A 14,733-nucleotide genomic window follows, 5' to 3' on the forward strand; every position below is an offset into this window, starting at 1 on the left:
TTACTTCGATGCTAACAGCATCTTTGTCTTGTTTTGCCTTGCATTTTAGTGTAGACAGAAAGCCAGGCAGTTGCCATGTTTCCCAGTAAAGGGCAATCAATGAGGTGGGCATGTTGGTGGATGGTACTGTCTACATCAATATCACACTTTCAACTGGTGGCAACAATCTATGTGGCAGTCACACTATATATGCTTCAACCAAATAACCATGTCTGAAAGTGTAGGAAGAGCTGTCCTGGTAAGGGGACTGTGGCCAGTTAGGGGGCTGGTCCACCCTCAACGCTGAAAGGAAGTGAGGTGTCCTGAGTGAGTGAGTGAGGAAGAGGTTCAGTAGGCAGCAATGATTAATAATTTTGGGGAGACGATTTGGGTTAGAGTCATAGAGTCATAGAGATGTACAGCATGGAAACAGACCCTTCGGTCCAACCTGTCCACGCCAACCAAATATCCCAACCCAATCTACTCCCACCTGCCAGCACCTGGCCCATATCCCTCCAAACCCTTCCTATTCATATCCCCATCCAAATGCCTCTTAACTGTTGCAATTGTACCAGCCTCCACCACTTCCTCTGGCAGCTCATTCCATACACGTATCACCCTCTGCATGCAAATGTTGCCCCTTAGGTCTCTTTTATATCTTTCCCCTCTCACCCTAAACCTATGCCCTCTAGTTCTGGACTCCCTGATCCCAGGGAAAAACTTTGTCTATTTATCCTATCCATGCCCCTCATAATTTTGTAAACCTCTATAAGGTCACCCCTCAGTCTCCGACGCTCTAGGGAAAACACCCCCAGCCTATTCAGCCTCTCCCTATAGCTCAAATCTTCCAACCCTGGCAACATCCTCGTAAATCGTTTCTGAACCCTTTCAAGTTTCACAACATCTTTCCGATAGGAAGGAGACCAGAATTGCACGCAATATTCCAACAGCGGCCTAACCAATGTCCTGTACAGCCGCAACATGACCTCCCAACCCCTGTAGTCAATACTCTGACCAATAAAGCCTGTGACCAGTGGAGTGCCACAAGGATCAGTGCTGGGTCCTCTACTTTTTATCATTTACATAAATGGTTTGGGTGTGAGCATAAGAGTCATTGAGGGAAAAATGCTGCATGCGATGTTGAGAGTGATAGACAGTGAGCTTTGGTGGAAGGTGGGCAGAATGGCAGGGGTAGAGTGATTGAGAGGTAGCAGCAGAGCACATTGAACTATTTCAGTCCAATCTGGCAGCGTCTGAAATGGTGTCCAGCTGGGGATTAAATATGTGCCCATGGCAAGAAGGTTGTAAAGTCCTCACAGCAACGAGCTCCTCCACCACTGTTTAGTATCATATTGCAAGACAGCTGCACCCTGGAGAGAGGGTCCAGACTCAATGAGACGATTAATGGAAAATTGATACTTCATCAAATTTTGGGAAAATTCAGCCCATTGTTTTGTTTTATGATGAGTGTCAAAAGTGAGCTACAAGTGGAAATTCGTCTTTAGCTTTTCCTTCAGAAGGTCACCTGTCGTGTTGCATATGATTCAGTTTCTTAGACAGATCACCTCTTTTCGTGGGGAGTTTAACACTTCCCTAAACAACAGACTTTGCTGTTATCACTCACTGTAAAACTTGCTATTTCTGAATGTGCAACTCTCCTCCAGTGCTGCATTGAAGTATCAGCCAAGTGAAAGAAGTTCATAGTCTAGAATCAGGCTTGTGTCCACAGTTTAACTCAATGTCAAAGAATGAGAATTGCATTTTGCTTCAAATCACAAAGGAGTACAAGAAATGTTTCCTTTGTATTCCTTTTGTAAATTCTATTGTCAGTAATTAATTGTAGTCAGCTTTGCCTTACTTTATGTTTCAGAATACAAGCTATTGGTAATTCTTAAGCAACAAACTGATTACTTATGAATAGAAACTTGTTAAAATCGTTCAGTACAAATAAATAAGAGAATTAAGGGAATGACTGCCTCAGATGATTAGTGATGTGAAACTCTGTACAAAAGTGGCATTTACTTCAAGAAAAATATCCACCAAAAAACTGCATAGGAAAAGTAATCTTCATTAATCCTTATCAGACCTTTTGAAGCAAAATGCATTGGGTTATAAAGATGTATTGCACACATGTTAAATGAGCTGTGTGGTTATCTGCTTATTGCAGTGAAGGATAAAGTTTAACTATTAAAAGCAAATATTTGTCATAAATCCTGTTTTTTATGCACTGTAAATAGCAGGTCTTGAACCTCTGGGACACAATTCTTGAATACCTTCCAAGAATTACTACTGTTGTACTTTCATCATTATTAATTGTGTTATCTCCGCAGAACATAACTATGCACACAAATTAGAGATTCCGCACATCCTGTTCTGAATATTAGCATTTTTGTAATTTACTGTTTGCTTTTCACTGAATTGGAGTATAAATTGCAGTAAAATTCAATAAAGAAATTACATTTGAGGTATCTATTGACCTCACTCACTAGTGTTGGCTTAATTCTAGTTTAATTACATTAACAGCATAGAAAAAGTATAAATAGAAGCAGGAGCAGGGCATCCATCCCACTGAGCATATTCCATCATTCAATATGATCTTGGATGATCATCTAACTCAATGCCCTCTTGTTACCTTTAGGGTTTAAAAATCTTTCTTAAATATATTCAGTGGTTTGGAATTGACATCTTATTTCATAGCACATTCCACAGATTCACCATTCTCTGAGTGAAGAACGTTTTTAGCATCTCAGTCTGAAATGGACTACCTCATATCCTGAGACAATTCTAACAAATCCCTTCCCTCAGGCCAAGTAGGGGAAACATCATCACTGCATTTAGTATCTCCAGCCAACAGAACTTTGTTCAAAGAGATACTTTCTCACGCTTCTAAACTCCAGTCCACAAAGGCCGAGTCAACCAAATCTCTCTTCATATGACAGACCTGTTTCCCAGGGATCACCCTGGTGAATGTTCACTGTATTCTCTCTTTATTGGCAAGTATCTCTTCTCTTAGGAGACCAAATTGCACACAGTTCTCCAAGTAAGCTCTCAATAAGGCCTTGTAAAGCTTCAGTAAAAAATCTCTTGCACATGAACACAACCCTTCTTGCAAAATGAAGCACATTTGCTTTCCTGTCTCTTTTCTGCACCTGCATGCTTGCTTTCAGTGATTAATATACAATGACATCCAGGTCCCTTTACACATTAACCTCTCCAAATCTATCACCACTGACATAATGTGGAGCCATTCTGTTTTTCCTACTGATGTGAACAGCTTCACATGCATCCAGGTTATCTACCAGGGATTAGCCTACTCACTCAACTTGTCGAAATCTACAAATATTTGCACTGTTATTTAATTTGATTCATTTCATTTGAAGGACCGAATGGTCAATTCCTGGTCCTAGTATTTGTTTCTGCTTTTTAACTACTTTGTTGTGAGTATGTCATGTATTTGGATATAATACATTTAGATTTTTTTTTAACCTTTTTTTGTACTTTAGCCATATTTTCTTCCAACCTTTGTTTCCTTTGCATTCTACTTTTGCTTTTTAGTTTTCTATCTTTCATGTCCATCTTTGTTTCCCTCAAATTGTCTCACCATTGAGGCTTCCTAACAAAGAAGGCATAAATGAGGACTGATCCAAAATTAAAATGAGGTTATAGTTACAGCAGGTGAGTGGCAGTCCCATCATCACCCTGAGAATATGAGTTAAAAACAAAATCCAGCGCTTGTCCTTGGAACAAGTTCGTGGAGTTCAGTAGGACCGTCAGGAAGAAGTTCCTTCATTAATATAATCTTCATGTGTTTGATATTCTCAATTTCAAATTCCAAAATGTATAGTTTTTAATTTTCATGGTCAATAATTTTGGGTAAACTTGTGCCCTAGCCACACAGCAGCAAAATGACACATCATTATCCAATCCAAATAACAACTATAGCTGGAAATCAAGTCTAATTCAGTTCTCTGTTCATATAGCTTTGTGACCATATACTGAATGGCTGATAACATAAAATATATATATTTTGAGATCATCAAAATAATTTTAAATATGTAGTTACTGAATAATATTGAATAGAAAAGAACAGACTAAGAATAATTATGTATTTGCATTATTTTTGGAAAAAGTTTGAATAATATAAATTCATCGATAAAAATCTAAGAATAAGGTGTATGGCAGATGTAGAATATCTTTCTAAAACAGTTAGGATTTCTAATTTATGCCTTTACTTTTTATAAACAGAATTAATGTGAACCTTGAAAAATTAGCAAGAAGAGGAGCTAAATTATTGTCATTTGGTTTTGAATTATAGTGCTGTTCATTTTGTTTACTTGCATTTTGATTGTTTGATGACTATAATACATGCTTTCTGAATATCTTGACTGCACGCGAAGGTTGTGTCAACAATAAAAATCAAAACTAAATCGCTTCCTGGCAGTCTATTGTTAGTGTCAGGAAACATGACATGTTGCAATTGTTGCCAATTTTCTTCATTCTTTTATGTGATTACAATTCTATCACAAAGAGAGTTTTTTTTTCCATAAAGTTAAAATCATTGTTATTGTTTTTGATATGACAGGTAAACATTACGGAATCAACTACTATTTGTGGGCTTTTTTAGGTGATCACTATATAGAAATGGATATCTTCCAATGTTTGAACCAAAAGTCAGCATGATGCCGAAGTTGGACTGGCGTGGGCAAGATCAGAAGTCACACAACACTCGGCTATAGTCCAACAGGTTTATTGTAATCACAAGCTTTTGGACCACTGCTCCTTCATCAGGTGAAATGAAGACACACAGGCACAGAATTTATAATCAGAGAGATATAAAAAAAGAATTGCAAGACCATTTATATGATCTTTTGATCTTTCTGATTATAAATCCTGTGCCTGTGTGTCTTCTCCTCATTTCATCTGACGAAGGAGCAGCGCTCTGAAAGCTTGTGAATTTAAATAAACCTGTTGGACTATAGCCTGGTATCGTGTGACCTCTGAAAAAAGTCAGCCCCAACTGTACATTCCACATCATGTATTACATAAAACTGATGATAAATCTCACAAAATATTTAAATGGATTTTCAAGCAAATCTCTTACTCTTTATTGAGATGGCATAGTTTATCTTTGAAAATAGCACTGAAAAAAGACCAAATGCATTTCCTCACTCCTCATATAAGCAATATCTTAATCAACAATCTTTTATCTTTGTCGAATAAACTTAGATGTGTGTTGACTTAAATTTTACATTGAAATATTGTATATAAATTTAGATAATCCCAAATTGGAAGATATTGTGAATACCAATAAATTCTAAAATGCAAATATTCCTAAGTCATGTAAAATTACAGTTCACTATTCTTTGATAATATATTATTCTGATTGAATTGTGTGTCTGAACTTACACTATGGTGCAAATGTACAAACTTTCAGGGTGGTACAACTGAAATTCCAGTCTCTACAAATTTATTGAAGGTGTTTATCTATTAAAAATATTTAGCAGTGGACTTCCTATTAGGTATAAAACACTGCAGGGTAGGCATTGAATTTACATTTTCATGTGACCTATTTAATTTGATTTAATTAAGAAAAATTTGCTTTCAACTACAGCTTACAGTAATTGGGCGGCACGGTGGCACAGTGGTTAGCACTGCTGCCTCACAGCGCCAGAGACCTGGGTTCAATTCCCGCCTCAGGCGACTGACTGTGTGGAGTTTGCACATTCTCCCCGTGTCTGCGTGGGTTTCCTCCGGGTGCTCCGGTTTCCTCCCACAGTCCAAAGATGTGCAGGTCAGGTGAATTGGCCATGCTAAATTGCCCATAGTGTTAGGTAAGGGGTGGATGTAGGGGTATGGGTGGGTTGCGCTTCGGCGGGGCGGTGTGGACTTGTTGGGCCGAAGGGCCTGTTTCCACACTGTAAGTAATCTAATCTAATCTAATCTAATCTAATACATCCATTATCGCAATTTCTCTGGGAACAGTTCTGAGGAAGGGTCACTGGACCCAAAATGTAAACTCTGATTTCTCTCCACAGATGCTGCCAGACCTGCTGAGCTTTTCCAGCAATTACTGTTTTTGTTTCTGATTTACAGCATCTGCAGTTCATTTGGATGTGATTTTATACTTGGTTTGTGCTGAGCAATATATAATTGTAACCTGCGTATAAACAAGACCTGGATTGAGATTAACCAAAATAATTTCTGTAGGAATATTCTACTAACAATATCAAACAAACTTTAATTCTGACAACCTGGCTATATTCATAAATATATGTCCCATGTGCTATCCATTCCTCCGGTCATGGATCCACAATTTAGAAATGCACACTTGAGTTACCTGTTGCTGCTTTTATATACTTTGCGTGTGAAAGTTTTTTTTGTTTCAGAATAATATTTTAAACTATTTTAAAAATCACAGAAGCATGATATTATACCATCAATGTTTCAGTAATTAAATAAGATTTTCAACAGCACATCTTTGGATCTAACAGGAGCATTCAAATTAAAACATAATCAAAGATCATGGTACAAATAGCTGATTTGAGCTAGAGTGAAAAACTTTATAAATAATAGAAACAATGTAAATTACATCAAAGTCTTATTAAAATATGGCTTAAATAAATATAAAACCTAGGCTTTACTTATGCAAAGATACTTTATAAAAAGTTGTTACTTGATGCATGTTAACTATAAATTGTAAAGAACTTGGGTTAACAGTTACAGATTTTGGCTTTAAAATGCAAAACTATTTATTTCTGTGAATAGGCAAAGAAAAAGAGCCTTGTGAACAATCCTGTACCAGATCAAAAGGGAAGACTCAATCAGATGAGAATGGAGATGAGGTTTGTTTTCAATTATATTTTTGATTCATGCATAATATTAAATGCAAATGACATCAAATATTTTAAACAGGTTAAACTATTGAATTTTGTTGATTATGGAAAGAAAGGTTTGTATTTATATAGCACCTGTCATGATTTCCAAACATTGACAGTGCCTTACGGTCTACAAAGCACTCTGAACTGTAACCAATGTTTTAATATAAGTAACATAGCAGCCAATTTGGAAATTGCAATACTCTACAAATGGAGCACTGTCAGTCCTGTGCTCAGTATTGCTGCAAAGATTCATCTGCTGTAATGTTATTTTTTTTTGCACTTGTCGTGGAAATATCATGGGTCTCTCCTTCAATTATATTCCAAGAATAGGAGTGATGAAAATATCACCAGAATGAAGATGCCACAGCTGAACTCCACGAAGATACTAAATGGGACTCACTAAATTAATCTGGAGAAAAATTTGCTTTCAACTACAGCTTACAGTAATTTTCATGAGATGGTGTTCTGCATGAAGCATTCATGTTAGATTAGTGCCAGTGCAGAGGAGATTGGGACAGTAGGGAAGGCATTGAAATGGAGACACTAGCAGAGGATAACTGCACTTTGTTCCCATTGTAGGAGATGTTCCCCACTGCTAAATATCTTTACATTTTATTGCTTCTGTCTTGAACTCTTGTATTCCATGTTTCTTATAAGTGTTTGCTTTATTGTACATCTTACAGTGTGAGAAGCTCAGCACTGAACTGATTCATGTGCATAGGAAATGCATCTTTACACTGGGATTCAAGTGAAGAGCTGGTGTTGGTCCTGAATTCAGTCTTGATCTGTTTCATTTAATATTTATCTGGCTAAGAATACTGAAATTTCTATCTCTCGTGAATTATAATTGTGACTTTAAAATGACAATGTAAAAACATTTAAATGAATTACTCAGTGGCATTCAGCCAGGTATTTAGACAGGAGATAACGATATGTTGTCTTTAAAAGATAGCACAATACTGCATACAGATTGCTACAGATTTATCTGTTGGTGGCAAATCAGAATATGTAAATGAAATTAAAATGTTGACATTACAGCAGTCTTTACTAAATTAAAGGTTTCACTCAAACACAAGTCTTGTTTTTCCCCTATCAAAGATCATTGTTTTCTCCCAATTTACAAACCTATTGCAAGTTACAAATTATTATTTTAGTTCATGATATTCCTTTGTTCATTCCATCCTTGAACCAACGTCACAACACAATTAAGATAAAAAATGTTATAAAATATAAGTTGTTATTGTTGTAAGAGTTTTGGGAAAAAAAAACTCAGTTGTAGTTCTGTTTTTCAAAATTTAGACCACATCAAAGAAAGCAGTTGGTGAGGAAGGAAGGATACGTCATCAGACCAAGCCTGTGGCATCGACTCCTGTACCAGGTTCCCCTTGGTAAGTTCATTTGTAAACAAATTTTGACACTAAGTAATACCAGTTACTAATTCCTTTGAAATAATGAAATGAATCCTAATCTTAACCACATTGATATCAAAATTGCCAATTTGGTTCTTTCATAGCATATTTTTGAGTTTGTTCCTGATGTGCCTAAATTTCTAAACTTCATTGCTCACCAGTTGGCATATATTTACATGATATTTGAGACTAATATTTATTAATATCTCTAAATCAGTGGTGTTGATGTGAGGTAATTTAACTTTGGCCACAAGGAGGTTTGGAGCGAAAGAAAAGACGTGTTTTTGCATTCATTCTTTATTAAATTTTGGCAAAAATGGGCGACATGTTAACTTTGGAGAGTTTTGTGGAGGATTTCTCTCTGTGATCCCTAGCAAGTTTTCTCATGCAATTTTATCCTAGTCACATCATTTTTAAATACGAACCCTAATGCATCATGTCTCTTTGGCAAGCCACCGTAAAAGTATTCACCACTGCAGGGATCATCCTAGATTTCCAGTTCTGGTGCCATATTTAAAAACCAGCCATACACCAAGTGAAGCACTGCTAGCTAGGTATCACATAGGCCCTCAGTGGATCCTTGGAAGCAGCCAGATTTGTAAACATTTCATTCGGCTGTTACCTTGACAACCACCAGTATGGGATGGTAACCCACCCCTTCGGGTCACTAGTCTCATTCCAGCAAATGACATAATTCTGTGATGGTGTGCCAGGACATCCACAGTCTGCAGCAATACTGCGCCTCAGTCACCTGAAGGAAATGGCATCAAGTACAATAGACTGCACATCCTGAGGAGACCATTAGATGTGACATCTTCATGTACTCACTGTTTGGCATCGATTGGAAATTGCTGCTGCTGGTGGGCTTTTCACCCCTCTGTGCCTTTATACCATTGGAGCCACAGTGATTAACTTTGTTAGGGCTGGATTCACAGATGATGTTTCCAATGGTCTTGTGTGGGGAGCATCAGAAACAGAACAGGTTGTTAATAATGTGATCAAGCACCATTTGCTTCACTCACAAATGATAGTTTTGCATGCTGTCCCATACAGTGAGGACTTAAAGGACTCTGACAATGTGGGCCATGACATGAACGTTTGACAGATCACCTGATTCCAAAAGTATTCCACTTTCCTGTCTTTTCCCCACAACCCTTGATTCTCTTACTGATTAAAAATCTGTCAACCTCAGCCTTGAATATACTTAATGGCCCAGGCTCAACAACCCACTGCAGATGAGAATGTTTCCTCTCATGAGAGTTCAGAACTGGATGATATGATCTCAGACGTTAAATTCACGCATTTAAGACAGAGTTGGGGATGATTTTTTTTTCTCAGAGTGTAATGAATCTGTTGAATTCTTTATTGCACATGGTTGTTGAGGCTGGGCCATTAAGTATATTCAAGGCTGTGACAGACAGATTTTTAATCAGCAAGAGAGTCAAGGATTATGGGGAAAGGGAGGGAAGTGGAATTGAGGATTATCAGATCAGCAAAGATCAAGCTGAATGGCAGGGCAAACACAATGGGTCAAATGGTCTACTCATGGTCATACATTTTATTCTCTTATGATAAGATGACTTTAAAACATTATCTCAGAACCAAGTTATTATGAAATCTCAAAAGGGACTGAGGCTTAGGATTCCTTTTGCAGAACCCTGCAGTGATTGGAGTAGTGTCAGCCAGTAGGATCCTATAGAATATGGTTTCCCTGATTCAGTCTGTTAACCTGGTTCAGTCAAGGAGTCTTGACTGACAGGAGTGACAGGGCTTCTGCTCACTCTGGAAGCTGGCTTCATGCTAGCTGGATCAGTGTTTTGTACTGATGTAAATAAAGGGTAACTTGGTGACAGAATACCAACCTTCGTGGAGTTATTTCAAGCCTTTTAGTACTAGTGCAGGCCTGAAGGCCCGAGAATTGCCCAGACTTGGGTCCCTTGCAGTTCCGCACCCTATAATGCATTGTCATATACACTTACCAAGATTACGATTGGATGCTGAAGCAGGTCTGCTGATGGAACACTCTTGTCACCTATAGTAGGAGAAGCATGTGTGTGATATGACTGCAACCTTAGCCTAAAGGAGGAACATAGGGATTGTAGTTAAAAAGAAACCATAACTATTGCAAATAAAGTATTGTTTGGATTAGCCTACATTCTGTTTCTTTTTTTTCAAAAAAGCTGTAACTTAAATGGGTTTTTTGAACTAGTGTAGTTGATGACAGGTTACCATAACAATGTGACGCATTTTATTTAAGACGTTAGCTTCACTGAAGTATTTAAGAAAATGGATAGTAGAATTAAATGGGTGTTACAAATATCACAAGGAGAGTACAGAACATGTTTTTTCCCCTTTGATGATCACAAAGCAACATTCGTATATCCTTTCTGCCAAAGACCTAAGTTTTCTTTTGTATGTGATGCCTGAAGCTATACTTAGAAACCACAAATCAAAGTCTGATTGCTTGAAAGGCCATTGGTCACAAAGGCCTACATAAATTGAATCTGTAGTTTCCAGTTATTGATCTGCAACATTTCCCTTAAAGAACATAGAGCACATTTTCAATATTAATTTATCAAAGTGAAATATTTCACAAGTACTTTTTGACATCAGGCTCTCACAAGCTCTACATTTGCCCATCCATGATTGATGGAACATGCTAGAGTAGTGACATTGGTCCCAAGTGTCTGCTGATTGTTAGGTAGCAGAACCAACACAACCTCTTTATAAGGCAAATATCATTAAGGTGGGTTAAATTCATGGATATGGACTCCTTATGTTGGGAATCTCTGGCTGCAATTCCAGGTTACCTGGCTCATTTGTTTGATTCCCTCCTTATCTGCCTTGATTGTCTGCCGCCTTTGAAATGGTTCAGCATCCTCTTCAAAGACATCTCCATGCCATCCAGCCGATGGGGACAGCTCTCGGTAGGTCATAAAAAGAGAAAGTCTTGCAATGCCTTTGCTCCCTGCTCCTGCAGCAGTATCTCTCATATCCTCCAAGGATCTTTTTTCTCTCGCTTTCTCTTATTTCACATCTGCATGCTAGCCCACCGTGATAAGAAGAATTTTGCATCAGGATCCAAATGTATGTTAATGACTTCCAGTCCTCCCTTACTATCATTTCTCTCAAGCCTCTCCCTGTCTTCTCAGACAGAACTGCAGAATTGAATGAACAGAAATTGCCTCCAGTTAAATGTTTCAAAGAACAGAACCATTGGGTAAAATGTGGTGACTGTTAGGGATGTTCCATCCACTGGCTAGAAAACCAGTGAGAATTTCATGTTGTTCATTTTTGGGAAGTCCAACAGAATTTATAGCAATGAGGGATTTACCTGGGCAGCATTGGGCTTCACACTGCACTAAGCCTGAGGCAGAATGGAAATATTACCCCTGAGATGAGAGATAATAATAATTCAGCAGCCCTCCAGTAACAGCAGGGCCAGCAAGAACAGTAACTACTATTTGTATTTCAGTGGGACCTTCATCACAAATCAGAACATTGAAGAGAGGTAAGTGACAGTGGGGGGGAGGGATAAATAATAAGAAAGGGAGTCCCGCGAGGGCTGCAAGTGGACTTCAATCGAATTGGCAGGCCGTGCCTTCCTGTGGGGCTCCACTTCCTGATGACAGGTCTACTAATTGCATACAGACTGCTTTGAGCACAAGGAACCTATCCAGTAAGCTGCAGCTAGACCTTGTAGGGAATGCTTGATTCCTTATAGGGAATGCCTTGTAAAAGAGCTGTTTCACATGTTGAGTTTCCTGCCGGCTACGGGTTGAACCCCGGTGGATGATGGGATGTGACAGAACCCTCAAGGAGTTACATAAAGGTCTTAAGTGGAAGACATGCTCCCATTCTTCCTGGCCAGAGCTATTTGGCAAGGCCACACGATCTCAACCAGGCACCTGATGCCTAGATCAAACAGTACCTACCCCGACAACTTCAACAAAAGAGAAGCATGAAAGTCCACAGAAAATTGAGAAACAAATTTGTAAAGAGATCTCTGTTATCTGTAAGAACAATAAGGTGGTTATAGTAAGGGATTTTAACTTTCCAAACATAGACTGGGACTGCCATGCTGTTAAGGGCATGGATGGAGAGGAATTCGTTAAGTGTGTGCAAGAAAATTTTTTGATTCAGTATGTGGATGTACCTTCTGGAGAAGGAGCAAAACCTGACATATTCTTGGGAAATAAGGCAGGGCAAATGATTGAGGTGTCAGTGGGAGAGCACTTTGGGGCCAGCAACCACAATTCTATGAGTTTTAAAATAATTATGGAAAAGGATAGACCCGGATCTAAAAGTTGAAGTTCTAAATTGGAGGAAGGCTAATTTTGACAGTATTAGGCAAAAACTTTCAAAAGTTGATTGGGGGCAGATGTTCACATGTTAAGGGACGGCTGGAAAATGGGAAGCCTTCAGAAATGAGATACCGAGAGTCCAGAGACAGATGGAAGACAATATGGGGAAGTGTGAGGTCATGCACTTTGGTAAGAAGAATAGAAGCATGGACTATTTTCTAAATGGGGAGAAAATTCAGAAGTCTGAAGTGCAAAGAAACTTGGGAGTTCCAGTCCAGGATTCTCTCAAGGTAAACTCGCAGGTTGAGTCAGGAGTTAGGAAAGCAAATGCAATGGCGACATTTATTTTGAGAGGACTTGAATATAAAAGCAGGGGTGTACCTCTGAGGATCTATAACACTCTGGTCAGACCACATTTGGAGTATTTTGCACAGTTTTTGGCCCCATATCTCAGGAAGGATGTACTGGCACCTGAGCATGTTCAGAGGAGATTCACAAGAATGTCCCCAGGATTGAAAAGCTTCACATATGAGGAATGTTTGAGGACTCTGGGTTTATATTCGATGGAGTTTAGAAGGATAAGGGAGGATCTAATTAAAATTTAGAGAGTACTGAATGGCCTGGATAGAGTGGATGTTGGGAAGATGTTGCCATGAATGGCAGAGCGTGATGGGCTGAATGACTTAATTTCTGCTTCTGTATCTTATAGTCTTACAGTATATTCCTTTTAGGGCGAAGGGCAAGGCTGGTAGATGTAGAGAATGCTGGATGACAAGAGCAATTGAGGTTTTGGTCAAGAAAAAGAAAGAAGCATATGTCAGGTATACACAGCAAAAATCGAGAGATTCCCTCGATGACTGGAGGTTGGCCAATGTGGTGCCATTATTTAGGAAAGGTGGTCAGGAAAAGCCAGGGAACTACAGACCAGTGAGCCCAACATTGGTAATGGACATATGGTTGGAGGGAATCCTGAGGGACAGGAATTACGTGTATTTGGAAAGGCAAGGACTGGCTAGAGTTGGTTAATGTATCTTTGTATGTGGGAATTGGTTTCTCACTAACTTAACTGAATTTTTTGAAGAAGTAACAAAGAGGATTGATGAGGGCAGAATGGTGGACGTGATCTATATGACAAGGTTCCTCATGGTAGACTGGTTAGCAAGAATAGAGGGAGAACTAACTAATTGGATACAGAACTAGCTCGAAGATAGAAGACAGAGGGTGGTGGTGGAGGGTTGCTTTTCAGACTGGAGGCATGTGACCAGTGGTGTTCCACAGGGATCGGTGCTGGGTCTTCTGCTTTTCTGCTTTTCATCAATGATTTGTATGTGAACATTGGAGATATAGTTAGTAAGTTTTCAGATGACACCAAAACTAAAGGTGTAGTGGACAGCAAAGAAGGTTACCTCAGACTACATTGAGATCTTGATCAGATGCGCCAATGGACTGGGTAGTAGCAGATGGAGTTTAATTTAGAAAAAGTGAGGTGCTGCATTTTGGAAAAGCAAATCAAGGCAGGACTTATATAATTAATGGTCCTGGGGAGTGTTGCTGAACAAAGAGACAGAGAAGAAGGCTTTTGGTTTGCTTGCTTTTATTGGTCAGTGCATTGAGTATGGGAGTTGGGAGATCATGTTTTGGCTGCACAGGACATTGTTGAGGCCACTGTTGGAATACTGCATGCAATTCTGTAGTCCCTGGTATAGGAAGGATGTTGTGAAACTGGAACGGCTTCAGAAAAGATCTATAAGGATGTTGCCAGAGTTGGAGGGTTTGAGCTATAGGGAAAAGCTAAATAGATTCGGGATATTTTCTCTGGAGCGCCGGAAGCTGAGAAGTGACTTTCTAGAGGTTTATAAAATAAAGAGAGGCATGGATAGAGTAAAAAGACAAGGTATTTTCCCTGGGTGGGTGGGTCCAAAACTAGAAGGCATATGTTTAGGGTGAGAAGGAAAAGAAAGATAATGGGCAACTTTTTCTCACAGAGTGTGGTGTGTGTATAGAATGAGCTACCAGAGGAAGTGGTGGAGGCTGGTACAATTATACCATTTCAAAGGCATCTGATTGTGTATATGGATAGAAAGGGTTTAGAGGGATATGAGCCAAATGCTGTAAAGTGGGACTAGATTTACTTAGGATATCTGGTCAGCATGGATGAGTTGG

At 38.9% G+C, this 14,733-nt stretch overlaps 1 protein-coding gene across 3 annotated transcripts in view; it reads left to right on the top strand.

Annotated features, from left to right (window-relative positions):
• The window catches only part of tcerg1l (transcription elongation regulator 1 like), a 739,617-nt gene that overhangs the window by 465,875 nt on the left and 259,009 nt on the right, over window positions 1-14,733 (top strand). For all 3 annotated transcript variants that reach the window (XM_072557635.1, XM_072557638.1, XM_072557637.1), the window contains exons 7-8: window positions 6,745-6,821; window positions 8,157-8,245. In XM_072557635.1, the coding sequence (XP_072413736.1) occupies window positions 6,745-6,821; window positions 8,157-8,245 (166 nt within the window). The remainder of the gene's footprint in view (window positions 1-6,744; window positions 6,822-8,156; window positions 8,246-14,733) is intronic.

This window comes from Chiloscyllium punctatum, chromosome 38 (assembly GCF_047496795.1).
Source record: "Chiloscyllium punctatum isolate Juve2018m chromosome 38, sChiPun1.3, whole genome shotgun sequence".
NCBI lineage: Eukaryota > Metazoa > Chordata > Chondrichthyes > Orectolobiformes > Hemiscylliidae > Chiloscyllium > Chiloscyllium punctatum.